Source organism: Salvelinus alpinus, chromosome 17, assembly GCF_045679555.1.
Source record: "Salvelinus alpinus chromosome 17, SLU_Salpinus.1, whole genome shotgun sequence".
NCBI lineage: Eukaryota > Metazoa > Chordata > Actinopteri > Salmoniformes > Salmonidae > Salvelinus > Salvelinus alpinus.
Genome location: NC_092102.1, coordinates 31527783 through 31545296, shown reverse-complemented (window position 1 = coordinate 31545296; position 17514 = coordinate 31527783). Strand labels below are relative to the sequence as shown.

The 17514-nt window shown below is 43.5% G+C and overlaps 1 protein-coding gene across 3 annotated transcripts in view; it reads left to right on the top strand.

The window, feature by feature from the left end:
• LOC139542758 (adenylate cyclase type 6-like) overlaps positions 1 to 17514 on the top strand; it is a 57360-nt gene that overhangs the window by 9599 nt on the left and 30247 nt on the right. For all 3 annotated transcript variants that reach the window (XM_071348562.1, XM_071348564.1, XM_071348563.1), the window contains exons 2-3: positions 2256 to 2505; positions 2744 to 3680. In XM_071348562.1, the coding sequence (XP_071204663.1) occupies positions 2486 to 2505; positions 2744 to 3680 (957 nt within the window). In that variant the 5' untranslated portion in view covers positions 2256 to 2485. The remainder of the gene's footprint in view (positions 1 to 2255; positions 2506 to 2743; positions 3681 to 17514) is intronic.

Sequence of the window (17514 nt, the reverse complement as noted above, 5' to 3'; positions counted from 1 at the left end):
TATGGTTATACATTGGGCTCCCGAGTGGCGCAGCGGTCTAAGGCACTGCATCTTAGTGCTAGATGCGTCACTACAGACCCTGGTTCGATTCCAGGCTGTATCACAACCAGCCGTGATTGGGAGTCCCATAGGGCGGTGCACAATTGGCCCAGTGTCGTCCGGGTTAGGGTTTGCCAGGGGTAGGCCGTTATTGTAAATAAGAATTTGTTCTTAACTGACTTTCCTAGTTAAATAAAGGTTAAATAAAATATATAATTATTACTATATGTCTAGACATATAGTAATAATTGTATTTCACCATATAATAATAAATAATGATGTCATTCATGAGCATTTAAATATGCCTAAGCTACTATAGACTATAGAATATGTTGCACTAGTCTTATTATTATCATGTATGGGTAACCTATAGCTCTGCACAAATGATCAATCAGTTCCAGTAGTCATTGGTAAAATAATGCACGAGATCTTGAATACATTATAAAAGCCTAAAATGTGGAATTTCTTTCAGTGTACAACAAAGCGCAAGATTTGTTGCGCTTGTGCCCAAATATAGCCTACCTTAATTTACAGAAATTAGGAGAAATCTCTCCTTTGTCTAATTGATTCAGGAAATGTACATTTGAAGGGTCATTTGCGTTGATGGAGGTGTGTTAGCTGCTTGGAATCAAAGTTGCCACTAAACCACAGATCTAGGTCCAGCTTTTCCTTCCCCAATGCCCAACTCTAACACCATGAGGTAGAGTCAAACTGACCCTTAATCTGTATTTGGAGGCAGATGGAGGAGGGTAGTGATACAGGCATCATGTCCATGATGGTTGCCCAATCTGATTATTTTCCAGTGATCTTGTCTTCATCAGTGAGCGAATGAGTCAGTGATAATTTTCATGTCATCCGTGTTTCCTTCAAGTGATGACAGGCTCTGACACCCACCACCTGTTATCACACTTTCCTCTTTACATATTTAATGAGTTAAGCCACCAAGGAAAGAATAGCCTAAACCTTGACAAATGTTTAATTTCTGATAAGGGGCGTCATACACACAAAAACATTTGAGGGGGCAAAAAGTATGTGAGGATGGCTGGGGGATGATCTGGAGGGGGGCTAGGCCCTTTCTTAGAAGTTGGAGAATTTAGCATTTTTCAAATACCTGAAGCAGCTTTTTCCTATAATCTATAGCCATAATCATTATTTTTAACTCTGTCAAAAATATGTTTATTTTTCTGCATATCAAGCCATAAGACTGCTGAATTAATCAAATGGCCACCGGACTATTTACATTGACACCCCGACGCTGCTACTATTTGCTGTTTAGCATCTATGCATAGTCACTTCACCCGTACTTACATGTACAAATTACCTTGACTAACAAGTAGCCCCGCACATTGAATCGGTACCGGTACCCCCTGTATATAGCCTCGTTATTGTTATTTTATTGTGTTACTTTTTATAATTTTTTACTCTAGTTTATTTGGTAAATATTTTCTTAACTCTTCTTGAACTGTACTGTTGGTTAAGGGCTTGTAAGTAAGCATTTATACTTGTTGTATTCGGCGCATGTGACAAATAAAGTTTGATTTGATTTTGATTTGATTTGACCTCCTGAGCTGTCTGTATCCTCCTGACTAGTGGTTATTCTTTTAAAGAAACAAAATATTTTTCTCTGCATCTCTGCAAAAATCTGGGTAGAAGATTGAAAAGAATGTGAGTCTTAATCAGTGCATTTAGTAATTGCTTGCTTTATCTAAAGTCTACCTACCTTGCCAGCAGGTATGCCATCTAACATAGTTAAACAAGCTAGCTACTATAATTTGATTGATAGCCTGAAATGGCTTCTTGGTAGCTAATTATGAGGTTGGGAGATTGGGAACCTATCTTGGCTAGCTAAAGCCAGCTTCATAAAATGCTAGGTGGCTAGTAGTATTACAGAGAAACAACAACAAAAAATGAAAGACTTTTATTTATATACAGTATATTATATTTTTTTACAGGACAAATCTGAGGGTGCATGTGCCCCTGTGCCCCCTATGGGCATGACGCTTCTGTTTGTGATGATGATGGTATTGTTGTCTGACTATTCTTAGAATGATGATTGTACAACTTTCATGTATGACTTTGTTTTGGGTGCTGTCACTGACCCATGACATAAATGTATGGTTAAGTGGTTTTCTGAGGTTTTTGCTAACACAATTCTTACTTCTAATTCCTTCCTAATTTCACCTGTATTTGTCTGTGTTTTGTGTCTCTCCTCCAAGACTCAGAAGCCCTGGAGATAGGCCGGATCACAGAGTGATTCCCTAAACCCCGCCTTTCACATCACCTGCTCGATCCGAAACGCTGGTTTGACACGCCTCTGGACCTTCCCCGGTCACGTTCACCCACCTACCCACACCCCTGCAGAACTGCGTCTGAAACCCCTCACTTCTTCAAACCTCTGCCTGCTGGGATAAATGAGTGGAAGGGCTGGAGAGGATAGGGCTGGGATATGTACCAGAACCCACACAGGTAATGTCCACAGTCATACAGGTGACCTTAGAATAACAGGTGAACCGTTTTTATTTTGGACATGAGGTTAAGGAAATACATGTGAAGGTTGTTCTTTTTTTTTCTTAAATCATTTCCAGAAAGACTATGTTGCATGTCTAATTTAAGTTGGTGGATCTATGAATGTTTCCAAGTTTATTGAAACTTGAACTGCCCCCGACCCCCTACGCTGTGCTTTTCCCCCTTTCCTCCTACACAGAATGTCCTGGTTTAGTGGCTTCCTAGTGGCCAGAGTGGATGACCGAAAGACCTCGTGGGGGGAGCGCAATGGCAAGAAGTCCAAGCAGAAGGGAGGCTCATCCCTTTGCAACCCGCGTTACATGAGCTGCCTGCGGGATCCGGACGCCATGGAGCCCCCCTCTGGAGCCCCCCTCCACCCCCACCACCGCGGAGGGCCGGCTGGGGCGGCAGGCGGGGGGGGCAACTTCGGCGTGCGCTGCATCTGGCAAGAGGACCACTACGGCAAACGGGGCGGCGCCGCCGGGGAAGGGGTGGGGCTCAAATCTGTCGACCTGGGCTTTGAGGATGGGGACCTGAAAGGGAGGAAGGTGGGGTGTAGTGGGGGTGGCGGGAAGGGGGGGGATGAGGGTCCCAATGGGGAAGGTGAGGTGACGGTGGCGGACTGCTGGCTGCGGGTGATGCAAGTGTTCCAGTCCAAAAAGTTCCAGTCTCATAAACTGGAGCGTCTGTACCAGCGCTACTTCTTCAGGCTCAACCAGAGCTCCCTCACCATGCTGATGGGGGTGCTGGTGATTGTGTGCGGCGTGATGCTTACCTTCCATTGTGTCCACGCAACCCCGGACGTGGCCTACTCCTCGGCCCTCTCTGTGGCCATGGCCTTGTTCATGGCTCTCATGGTTGTGTGTAACCGGAACGGCTTCCACCAGGACTACATGTGGATGGTGAGCTACCTGGTCATCGGGGTGCTGTTGCTGGTGCAGGTGTTCGGGGTGCTGATGGTGGCGCCTCGCAGCGCATCTGAGGGCATCTGGTGGTCTGTCTTCTTCATCTACATCATCTACACGCTTCTGCCTGTCAGGATGAGAGCAGCCGTGCTGAGCGGAGGTGTGCTCTCCACCATTCACCTGGTCACCACCTGGCAGTTCAACCAGGAAGACGTGTTCCTCTGGAAACAGGTAGGAACTCAGCCTGCTCCTGTCCATCATAAAGATATAGTATATGTTCTATTATGTGGGTGCCATAGTGTACACAACTGAAGGGAACTCTTATATTGTTGTCAAGCGACGTCTTTGGCATGACAATGAACAAACACAGACACGACTATCTAAATCATTTGTGACCTTCACTATTCCTTTGGTTGTCCGGCTATGTTAATTAACTGAGTTTTCTGCTTTGGCTTGAGTGTAGACCTACATTCCACTCACGGTTGACGAGACATTTGGGTGATGACCCATATAGGCAGTAGCTTACTAGCCCACTTTTTGGGGTTGGATGTGCTTCTTGGCCTGCAGTGTGTTGTATTCATTTGTTTAAATGTTTCTATGGCTGCAGTGAGTGTGTCTTTGCAAGCTGAGACTTTGTGGTATCTGGGCCTTGCTCTTGGACCTACAGCACGGGCTACAATATTATTGTTGTATCAGTGCAGCCAACCATGTGGTTCAAGTCTGACAAGACATTGTTTTCAGGGGCATGTTTGTGGATTTGGCAGCATGTGCAGTCCCTAGGGAAAGTCTACACACCCCTTGCACAGTCTTCACATTTTGATGCCTTAAAATTCAATCCCCCAAAATATTAAATTGAGGGAGTTCCTACCGATCTACACAACCTACTCCACATTTTCAAAGTAAAATACAAATTAGAGAGAATGTTCAGAATTAATAAAAATACATAAAAATTAAGTTGTATTGATTGTGTGTCTGTCTTCACACACCAGAGTTAAAACTTGGTGGAAGCACCTTTGGAAACCATTATAGCTGTGAATAATTTTGAATAAGGTTTAACCAACCTTGCACAACTCTTCGGGCAACATATATCCATTGTTTTTGTCAAAATTGCTCAAGCTCAGTACATTTGGTTGGTAATCATTGCTGTACAACAATATTCAAACCTTGTCCCTGATTTCAAGCAGATTTAAGTCATGACTGAGAGTGGACCATTCAGGAACACTCAACACCTCTTGGAAAGTCATTCTGGTGTATTTGACTTTCAAATTGGTGTTATTGTCCCACTGTAAAATAAAACTCTATCCCAGGGTTAGGCTTTCAGAAGACTGAGGAGGTTTATCCTCTCACTTTTTACATAGTCTTTGCTCCTGCTGTTGACAAGCATACAAATAACAAGATGCTGCTACCACAATACTTGAAAGTGTTACTTGAATTTCCGTTCACTTTGAGTAGGTTATGTAGATCAGAAAGAAGAAGATTTTTTATTTTTTTTAAAGATTTTATTTTAATTCAGAAAAATGTAAAGACGTTGTGGTCACTGGATGGAACAGTGTTTGTCACTGTGTTGTCACTATATTTCTGAATGTTTTGTAATAGTGTGTTTGTCAGTGTGTTGAGGCAGTGAGTGTGTGTGTGGGTGCAGGTGTGTGTGTGTGGGAGTGTGTATCTGTGTGTTTGTGTATGTACGTGTGTGTGTATGTGTGTGTGGCCTACTGTAGGTTGTTTGTGCGTCATGCCAAGGACCCAGGGGCTAGCTGAAGGTCAGTGGGCTAAATTAACCGCCTCGACCGGCCGGCAGTGTGTGTATTTGTGTCTGCGTGAGTGTTTGTGTGTGTACATGCGTGTGTGTATGTGTTTGCACGTGCTTACATGAATACTCGTGTATGTGCACATGCTCATGGCGCGTGCAGGTGTGTGTGAGTGTTTGCCAGAAAGAGAATACCATGGCCCATGATAATATAAAACAGTATCACTCAGGTCTCTGTGCTCCCACACAAGAGACACTTTGTACTTTTTCCAAGGGTGGGGGGTTCTGTATGGAGGCTGAGGCTAGGTGCATTCTGTACTACTGTAACCGTTGTGTAACAGTTTATGACCATTGGGAGGAAATATGGGATAGGAATAATGTGGCGATCATTCCAGGAAAAACAATAAGGCGACACAGGAGAATTTTTGGCTTCATGGTAGAACATTAGTCGTTATATGTTGATTGAAGGGAACAGGATTTGATAACTGCCCACTGAGAGAATGCTCAGCCTTGGTCCAGGTTCACATTTTCACAAGGTAATTGTGCATGAAATGACTTCATGTCAGAATTACAGGCTTTATACACTGAGTGTACAAAACATTGCTCTTTCCATGACACAGACTGACCAGGTGAAATCTATGATCCCTTATTGATGTAACTTGTTAAATCAATTTCAATCAGTGTAGATGAAGGGGTAGATTGTGTATGTGTGCTATTCAGAGGGTCAATGGGCAAGACAAAAGATTTAAAAGCCTTTGAATGGTGTATGGTGGTAGGTGCCAGGCACATCGTTTGTGTCAAGAATTGCAACACTGCTGGGTTTTTCACACTCAACAGTTTCCCGTGTGTATCAAGAATGGTCCACCACCCAAAGGACATCCAGCCAACTTGACAACTGTGGGAAGCATTGGAGTCAACATGGGCCAGCATCCCTGTGGAACACTTTAGACGCCTTGTAGAGTCCATGCCCCGAATAATTGAGGGGGGAGGGCACTAAATATTAGGAAGGTGTTCTTAATGTTTTGTACACAGTGTAAATATACACTCTATATACTCTATACACATATTTTGTAAAAAACAGAGTTGTTTACCAAAGGACGTTACTTAGGAAGAGGAAAAGGGAACCCATTTGGTTTCTGTGAAAGAGAGATAAGAGATAGTTTACAACGTGTTGTTTTTCATTCATTGAGACAGAACTATACTGGACTGTCACTCATGACTAGACTAGTGTCTATTATTCTAGACTAGTGTCTATTATTGATCAAGCCAATGCTTGATGTTATTCATCAAGCCACTGTAGGAAAGATCACTGCTGAAGAATATGGTAGCCTACCAACATCTGTGTAACAACTCTATGGTGCGATATGGTGAGTACTGGGCATGTGCATAATGTAAAGGTGTTCTCAATGACCCCCACATCATGCATATCCCTCAATGCACACAGTGTTTTCCTTGCTGTGGTAAAATTGAATGAGCAGAGCTGAGCGATGGTGAGATCCTCCCTGTGATCATCCATGTGTGTACAGGGCTGTACAGTAATAAAGTGCCATCCATCACTTCTTTACGATTGTGTGCAAGTATTTCCCCTTTCTCCGATAACTCATTAACCTCCCTGGGTTTCTGTTGGCATCGTTAGCCACAGATAATGATGAACGAACACATACAGTGTAATGACATTGTGGTGTAATTAGGATGCAGGGTATGTTGTCTGCCTGTCACTTGTATGTATCACTGGCCTCTCTCCACCTGTCACTGATCCAAACCCCCTGCTGAGAGCATGTCTCCCTGGGCTGGATTACAAATTTAGAACCAGGATGTGTTTGGGCCTTTAATCTGTCATGGTCTGTGTGGAAATAAGACCTCTTCTTCACTCACTAGCGCTGTAGCCTTTTTAATGTGTGTGTGTGTATGTGACTGTGTGTGTGTGTGTGCGCATATGAGTGTGTGTGTGTTTCTGTGTGGGTTGAGGGGACTGTACACATATTGTTTCCATTTACAATAATGGAAGGCTGTGTTCTCTGAAAGGCCTTGGTGGGTAGATGCTGTGTGTGCGCGCACATGTGTGTACACTGTATGTGTGTTTGCATGATCCATGTGTGAAATTGCAATCCCAATGCAACTCTTAAAAGTCTTTAAACACTGTAATAATTGCAAAGCTTTAGAAAAATCCTGGAATAGCTTCACTGCTCGCTGGGAGGTCAAGGGCAATTCAAGGAGTCTCCAGGCCAAACCCTTCACAGACTGTAGATCCTGCTCACACTGTAGGGCTCCTCAGATGCACGTCATTATCATTTGTTTGTTTGTATTTCCTTTAGCAGAACAAAGGGGATTGCAGATCTACACCCAGATCAGACACCCGTTGTTCAGGTAAATGTGCTCGGTGGAGAGACTATGCCAGACTAATACCTTTAGCTGCATCATAGCTGCTAACCTCAAGGCTAATTGTCCAGAATGATCCTGCGTTTAGAACCAAATATTTCTTATGGATAACATTTCAATACATGCCACTTGGATAGCCATTATAGTGTATTGTGTGTGTAGTGTAGCCTAAAACTGCAGTTTTTCATGTTTGAGTATTTTTGTGTCATAGCCAGCGAAACAGACCTAAACTTCTTCCTACTCTCTCAGTTTTTTATTGTAAACAACCAAATTAAACATTTTGGAAGAAAGCCTCACTCAATTAGAAAATGCTCTCTCTCTTTCCCTCGCTCTCTCTTTGTAATCATCAATGTCTTCTCTTTCCCCAGCTGGAATCAATTAACCACACAAACGCACACACACACACACACACACACACACACACACACACACACACACACACACACACACACACACACACACACACACACACACACACACACACACACACACACACACACACACACACACATACACACACACACACACACACACACACACACACACAACCTGGTTTCTGTTGGCTCAGGGCTCTCCATTAAAGGGTTTGTGAGAAATGCTGTACTTTGTTCTTCTTTAGGAACGTGAAGGTCACCACATTGTCCTCTCTGTGTGTGTGTGACTGTCTGTATATATATGTGTGTGTGTAACAATCTCACAGAAAAATTGTCATAATAGTTGTGTAATTCCGATCTAAACATTGGAAAGGTTGGCATGGATCTTCTCAGTGTCCGGCCACCACAGACAAATGAAACAGTGGAGACAAAGACGACACAGGAAGACACCACAAAATGGAACTGTAAATGACTAAGGACATTTTTGTTCCCTTATGTGGTACAAGCTTATTTGTTGGTCTGCGTATTTAGCATTTCTGCTAAGCGTTGTGTTGCTTCACATGGAACAGTCTTATCAGAGTCTGCATCATAGCAGCCACTCAAACTATCCCTATCTGTATACACATACTTACACTCACAGCCATGTGTGTGTACCATGTTGCACACACTAACACGCACTCTCCCTCATGCACAAGCACACACATGCGCACGCTAGCAGACAGGCCGGCACGTACCCACACACTCATATGCACACACACACACACACACAACGTTGGTCATTTTTTCTGTGACACTTATTAGGGCTGGGAATTTCCAGGGACCTCACGATACGATATTATCATGATACTTATGTGCCAAAAAGATGTGTATTGTGAATCTCATGATTCTCACGATTCTATATGTATTGCGATTCGATACTGTGGTTTTATTGCGATTCAATGTTCTGAACATATTACACCATATGTCTGCTGTAGAGTGACGAGAGAGAGCATGAGGAAAGTTGTTTTGATCAGCCGTGGAAATAAAAGTGCTGGAAAAAATAGGCTTCCAATTTAAAAAGAAGATGGAGAACAAGCTATGAAGGAAAAATACTGGAGTTTTGGTGCAGGTACAGCCAGCTAGCGCAAACATAATACTGCGATATTGTCAATACGATACAATATATCGTCAAAAATAATATACCGATATGTAACTGCATAGATTTCTTCACTAGCGCTTATGCACACACACACACACACACACACACACACACACACACACACACACACACACACACACACACACACACACACACACACACACACACACACACACACACACACACACACACACACACACACACACAAAGTCAAACACGCTGGTCATTTTTTTCGTGGTACTTCATGACACCCAACCTAATGCATTTGTGGGATAGATCTTTGATCCCCTTTGATCCCCAACCACCACAGAGTTCCTGAAAGCCCATTAGACGGACAGACGAACAGACAGACAGAACATTGAGCCATGCTGTGGGACTCTGAGTCAGGGGATAGTCAATACGTTTCAATGGCCTGTTTGTCTCCTTCTCATGACATGGTAAAAAAATTCCTTCTTAAATCCTTATTTTGTCTGGACAGGAATCTGAGCTGACAGTTGTTAATAATTTTGAGGGGTGTTTGGGGATTCTACAAGAGATATTACACACTGACCTATACAGTGCATTCGGAAAGTGAATTTTTGACTTTTTCCAAATTTGGTTTTTAGAAAAATGCTAATTTTTACAAACTACAAACAGAAATACCTTATTTACATAGGTATTAAGAACCTTTGCTATGAGACTTGAAATTGAGCTCAGGTGCAGATCTGGGGAAGGGTATAAAAAATGTCTGCAGCATTTAAGGTTCCCAAGAACACAGTAGTCTCCATCATTCTTCAATGGAAGAAGTTTGGAACCATCAAGACACTTCCTAGAGCTGGCCGCCAGGCCAAACTGAGCAATTGAGGGAGAAGGGCCTTGGTCAGGGAGGTTATCAAGAACCAGATGGTCACTCTGTGACAGATCTCTTGTGTTCCTCTGTGGAGATGGGAGAACATTCCAGAAGGACAACCATCTCTGCAGCACTCTACCAATCAGCCCTTTATAGTAGAGTGGCCAGACTGTAGTACCTCCTCAGTAAAAGGCACATGACAGCCCGCTTTAAGTTTGCCATAAGGCACCTTCAGGACCTCAGAGTGGGGCGAAGGTTCACCTTCCAACAGGACAACGACCCTACGCACACAGCCAAGACAACGCCGGAGTGGCTCCGGGACAAGTCTCTGAATGTCCATGATTGGCCCAGCCAGAGCCTGGACTTGAACCCGATCGAACATCTCTGGAGAGACCTTAAAATAGCTGTGCAGCGACGCTCCCCATCCATCCTGACAGAGCTTGAGATGATCTGCAGAGAAGAATGGGAGAAATTGCCCAAATACAGGTGTGCTAAGTTTGTAGTGTCATACCCAAGAAGACTCAAGGCTGTAATCGTTGCCAAAGGTGGTTCAACAAAGTACTGAGTAAAGGGTTTTAATACTTACAGTTGAAGTCGGAAGTTTACATACACTTAGATTAGAGTCATTAAAACTCGTTTTTCAACCACTCCACAAATTTCTTGTTAACAAACTATAGTTTTGGCAAGTCGGTTAGAACATCTACTTTGTGCATGACACAAGTCATTTTTCCAACAATTGTTTACAGACAGATTATTTCACTTATAATTCACTGTATCACAATTCCAGTGGGTCAGAAGTTTACATACACTAATTTGACTGTGCCTTTAAACAGCTTGGAAAATTCCAGAAAATGATGTCCTGGCTTTAGAATCTTCTGATAGGCTAATTGACATAATTTGAGTCAATTGGAGGTGTACCTGTGGATGTATTTCAAGGCCTACCTTCAAACTCAGTGCCTCTTTGCTTGACATCATGGGAAAATCTAAATAAATCAGCCAATACCTCAGAAAATAATTGTAGACCTCCACAAGTCTGGTTCATCCTTGGGAGCAATTTCCAAATACCTGAAGGTACCACGTTCATCTGTACAAACAATAGTACGCAAGTATAAACACTATGGGACCACGCAGCTGTCATACCGCTCAGGAATGAGACGCATTCTGTCTCCTAGAGATGAACGTACTTTGGTGCAAAAAGTGCAAATCAATCCCAGAACAACAGCAAAGGACCTTGTGAAGATGCTGGAGGAAACAGGTACAAAAGTATCTACAGTGGGGAGAACAAGTATTTGATACACTGCCGATTTTGCAGGTTTTCCTACTTACAAAGCATGTAGAGGTCTGTAATTTTTATCATAGGTACACTTCAACTATGAGAGACGGAATCTAAAACAAAAATCCCGAAAATCACATTGTATGATTTTTAAGTAATTAATTTGCATTTTATTGCATGACATAAGTATTTGATACATCAGAAAAGCAGAACTTAATATTTGGTACAGAAACCTTTGTTTGCAATTACAGAGATCATACGTTTCCTGTAGTTCTTGACTAGGTTTGCACACACTGCAGCAGGGATTTTGGCCCACTCCTCCCTACAGATCTTCTCCAGATCCTTCAGGTTTCGGGGCTGTCGCTGGGCAATACGGACGTTCAGCTCCCTCCAAAGATTTTCTATTGGGTTCAGGTCTGGAGACTGGCTAGGCCACTCCAGGACCTTGAGATGCTTCTTACGGAGCCACTCCTTAGTTGCCATGGCTGTGTGCTTCGTGTCGTTGTCATGCTGGAAGACCCAGCCACGACCCATCTTCAATGCTCTTACTGAGGGAAGGAGGTTGTTGGCCAAGATCTCGCGATACATGGCCCCATCCATCCTCCCCTCAATACGGTGCAGTCGTCCTGTCCCCTTTGCAGAAAAGCATCCCCAAAGAATGATGTTTCCACCTTCATGCTTCACGGTTGGGATGGTGTTCTTGGGGTTGTACTCATACTTCTTCTTCCTCCAAACACGGTGAGTGGAGTTAGACCAAAAAGCTCTATTTTTGTCTCATCAGACCACATGACCTTCTCCCATTCCTCCTCTGGATCATCCAGATGGTCATTGGCAAACTTCAGACAGGCCTGGACATGCACTGGCTTAAGCAGGGGGACCTTGCGTGCGCTGCAGGATTTTAATCCATGACGGCGTAGTGTGTTACTAATGGTTTTCTTTGAGACTGTGGTCCCAGCTCTCTTCAGGTCATTGACCAGGTCCTGCCGTGTAGTTCTGGGCTGATCCCTCACCTTCCTCATGATCATTGATGCCCCACGAGGTGAAATCTTGCATGGAGCCCCAGACCGAGGGTGATTGACCGTCATCTTGAACTTCTTCCATTTTCTAATAATTGCGCCAACAGTTGTTTCCTTCTCACCAAGCTGCTTGCCTATTGTCCTGTAGCCCATCCCAGCCTTGTGCAGGTCTACAATTTTATCCCTGATGTCCTTACACAGCTCTCTGGTCTTGGCCATTGTGGAGAGGTTGGAATCTGTTTGATTGAGTGTGTGGACAGGTGTCTTTTATACAGGTAACGAGTTCAAACAGGTGCAGTTAATACAGGTAATGAGTGGAGAACAGGAGGGCTTCTTAAAGAAAAACTAACAGGTCTGTGAGAGCCGGAATTCTTACTGGTTGGTAGGTGATCAAATACTTATGTCATGCAATAAAATGCAAATTAATTATTTAAAAATCATACAATGTGATTTTCTGGATTTTTGTTTTAGATTCCGTCTCTCACAGTTGAAGTGTACCTATGATAAAAATTACAGACCTCTACATGCTTTGTAAGTAGGAAAACCTGCAAAATCGGCAGTGTATCAAATACTTGTTCTCCCCACTGTATATCCACAGTAAAATGAGTCTTATATCGACATAACCTGAAAGGCCGCTCAGCAAGGAAGAAGCCACTGCTCCAAACTGCACATGGGGACAAAGATTGTACTTTTTGGAGAAATGTCCTCTGGTCTGATGAAACAAAAATAGAACTGTTTGGCCATAATGACCATCATTATGTTTGGAGGAAAAAGGGGGAGACTTGCAAGCCGAAGAACACCATCCCAACTGTGAAGCACGGGGGTGGCAGCATCATGTTGTGGGGGTGCTATGTGGATATTTTGAAGCAACATCTCAAGACATCAGTCAGGAAGTTAAAGCTTGGTTGCAAATGGGTCTTCCAAATGGACAATGACCCCAAGCATACTTCCAAAGTTGTGGCAAAATGGCTTAAGGACAACAAAGTGAAGGTATTGGAGTGGCCATCACAAAGCCCTGACCTCAATGCTATAGAACATTTGTGGTCAGAACTGAAAAAGCGTGTGCGAGCAAGGAAGCCTACAAACCTGACTGAGTTACACCAGCTCTGTCAGGAGGAATGGGCCAAAATTCACCCAACTTATTGTGGGAAGCCTGTGGAAGGCTACACAAAACGTTTGACCCAAGTTAAACAATTTAAAGGCAATGCTACCAAATACTAATTGAGTGTATGTAAACTTCTTACCCACTGGGAATGTGATGAAAGAAATAAAAGCTGAAATAAATCATTGTCTCTACTATTATTCTGACATTTCACATTCTTAAAATAAAGTGGTGATCCTAACTGACCTAAGACAGGGAATTTTACTGGGATTAAATGTCAGGAATTGTGAAAAACTGAGTTTAAATGTATTTGGCTAAGGTGTATGTAAACTTCTGACTTCAACTGTATGTAAATGTGATATTTTCAAAAAAAATGTTTTTTGCTTTGTCACACGTGATCTGAATTCTCTTCGAATTCAGTGTACGTGAACGCAGACATACAGGGTTTTTGCAGGTGAGAATACGCCTAATGTCTCTGCAGTCTGCATGTTCACACTTGATACAGTTCAGAAATTTGATATTCAGTATTTGCTGTTCATTAACATTGTTGTTTTGTTTCTTGTGAAGCAGCAACGTTTTCTAGGATCTTTGCAACAGTCCCCCTAGAGAAGCAAGAACCAATGAGCAACATAAGAAAGGAATCATAATTTTACCATCACTTCTGAGAATGACTATAACAAAAAAAAGGAGCACCACTGCTAAGCAATCATGTCTCCTTCAGTGTTTGTGTTCAGTTCAGTCCAGCAGTTGCCACGGAAACAACTACGACTCACGTAGTCAAGACCCACTGGTTTATACAGTTGAGTTGCTGTTGCAGTTTAGCACATTTTTAAGCAGATCTATACTTTTTCTCCCCTATCGATCAGATTGTGTAAAAGGATACGCGTATTCTGAGCCTGTACCATGATTCTAAACCTGTACCATGACTCTGAGCCTGTACCATGATTCTAAACCTGTACCATGATTCTAAACCTGTACCATGACTCTGAGCCTGTACCATGATTCTAAACCTGTACCATGATTCTGAGCCTGTACCATGATTCTGAGCCTGTACCATGATTCTGAGGAGCCTGAACAACGATTCTGAGCCTGTACCATGATTCAGAGGAGCCTGTACAACGATTCTGAGCCTGTACCATGATTCTGAGCCTGTACCATGATTCTAAACCTGTACCATGACTCTGAGCCTGTACCATGATTCTAAACCTGTACCATGATTCTGAGCCTGTACCATGATCCTGAGCCTGTACCATGATTCAGAGGAGCCTGTACAATGATTCTGAGCCTGTACCATGATTCTGATGAGCCTGTACAATGATTCTGAGCCTGTACCATGATTTTCATGAGCCTGTACAATGATTCTGAGCCTTTACCATGATTCTGAGGAGCCTGTACCATGATTATGAGCCTGTACCATGATTCCGAGGAGCCTGTACAATGATTCTGATGAACCTGTACCATGATTTTCATGAGCCTGTACAATGATTCTGAGCCTTTACCATGATTCTGAGGAGCTTGTACCATGATTATGAGCCTGTACCATGATTCTGAGGAGCCTGTACCATGATTCTGAGGAGCCTGTACAATGATTCTGAGCCTGTACCATGATTCTGATGAGCCTGTACAATAATTCTGAGCCTGTACCATGATTCTGATGAGCCTGTACAATGATTCTGAGGAGCCTGTACCATGATTTTGAGCCTGTACCATGATTCTGAGGAGCCTATACAATGATTCTGAGCCTGTACCATGGATATGAGGAGCCTGTACAATGATTTGGAGCCTGTACCATGATTTTGATGAGCCTGTACAATGATTCTGAGCCTGTACCATGATTCTGATGAGCCTGTACCATGATTCTGAGCCTGTACCATTCATGTTGGGGGACCTCTTAGTATTGTGACAATGTTTTTTACATCCGGACAGCAGAATTAGGATTTGGGGTTAAGGTCAAGGTAATGGTTTATGTTAGTGGTTGGGTTGTTCTAAGGTCCGTGCTATCCACTGTCCTTATGACATCCCTACCCCATTGAAGTTGCAATTTAAAATGGTTAAGGTAAGGGTTAAGGTTAGGGTTAGGCAAGGGTGATGGTTATTGTTAAGGTTAGGGTTAGGTTTTAGGGTAGTGTATAGCACTGACCGTGAACCAAAACCAGGGGTTGTGTTCTGCGCGTGTGCGTGCGTGCGTGTGTGTGTGTGTGTATATAGCCTGACCGTTGTTTTAGGACTCAGCTTTGATCTCTAACACGAATTACAAAATGGCGGCTAGATTCCGCTGCCATCCACAGGCATGACCATAGGGATAGTACATTGTGCTGTATACAAGCTGTGCTCTGTTGCTGAGATAGCGTTGAGCTGTTGGGCTGCGTAGAGGCCTTTGTTCTCCCCTCTGGTGTGGATATGGCACAGTCCAAATGTAGAATGGACTATGGATGGGAGAGAAGGCACTTGAGTGGAGATTGGGGGCAATATGTGGGAGGGAGAAGGACACACAGGGTGTTTTTTTTGCCATTGTCTGTCTGGTTCAGAGAAGCTTATCTGTGGTCATCTAGCTGAGGGGTCTGTGACGTCGGAGGGGATGGCTGCCGTTTTACGGGCTCCTCACCATCTGTGTTATTTTGTGTGTTTTTTCACATTGTTTGTAACTTATTTTGTACATAATGTTGCTGCTACCGTCTCTTATGACCGAAAAGAGCTTCTGGATATCATAACAGCGATTACTCACCTCGAACGGGACGAAGATGTTTTCTTTAATGAGTCCGACGCGAAGGATATACTGCTTCTCCGAAACCAGGCCCAAATCTCCGTTCTTCGCGTGAAGAAAATAAGGAAATACAGGGGCGGAGATCGGGGTGCCATGTGAGAATTTGTCAGCGAGTGGGGAACCCGCCACATCCGTTCTATTGGCCAACGTGTAATCACTGGAGAATAAACTGGATGATCTCCGTTTGAGACTATCCTACCAACGGGATATTAGAAACTGTAATATCTAATGTTTCACAGAGTCGTGGCTGAACGACGACACGGACAATATACAGTTGGCTGGGTTTTCCATGCATTGGCAGGACAGAACAGCTACATCTGGTAAGACGAGGGGTGTGTGTCTATTTGCAAATAACAGCCAGTGCGCAATGTCTAATATTAAGAAAGTCTCAAGGTATTGCTAGCCTGAGATATTTTTCGTAGCCGTCTATTTACCACCACAAACTGATGCTGGCACTAAGACTGCACTCAACCAGCTGTATAAGGCCATAAACAAACAAGAAAATGCTCATCCAGAAGCAGCGCTTCTAGTGGCCAGGGACTTTAATGCAGGCAAACTTAAATCCATTTTACATCATTTCTACCAGCATGTCACATGTGCAACCAGAGGGAAAAAACTCTTAGACCACCTTTACTCCACACACAGAGACGCATACACATCTCTCCCTCGCCCTCCATTTGGCAAATATGACCATAATTCTATCCTCCTGATACCTGCTTACAAGCTAAAACTAAAGCAGGAAGTACCAGTCACTCGCTCAATACGGTCAGATGACTTGGATGCTACGTTACAAGACTGTTTTGCTAGCACAGACTGAAATATGTTCTGGGATTCATCAAATGGCATTGAGGAGTATACCAACTCAGTCACTGGCTTCATCAATAAGTGTATCGACGACGTCGTCCCCACAGTGACCGTACTTACATATTCCAACCAGAAGCCATGGATTACAGGCAACATCCGCACCTTGCTAAAGGCTAGAGCTGATGCTTTCAAGGAGCGGGACACTAATCCAAACGCTTATAAGAAATTCCGCTATGTCCTCAGATGAACCATCAAACAGGCAAAGCGTCAATACAGGACTAAGATTGAATCCTACTACACCGGCTCTGATGCTCGTCAGATGTGGCAGGACTTGCAAACTATTACAAACCACAAAGGGAAACTACCCAGAGCTGCCAAGAAACACGAGCCACCAGACGAGCTAAATCACTTCTATGCTCGCTTCGAGGCAAGCAACACTGAAGCATGTATGAGAGCACCAGCTGTTCCAGACGACTGTATGATTGCGCTCTCTGTAGCCAATATGAGCAAGATTTTTAAACAGGTCAACATTCACAAGGTCGCGGGGCCAGATGGATTACCAGGATGTGTACTCAGAGTATGCGCGGACCAACTGGCAAGTGTCTTCACTGACATTTTCAACCTCTCCCTGACCGAGTC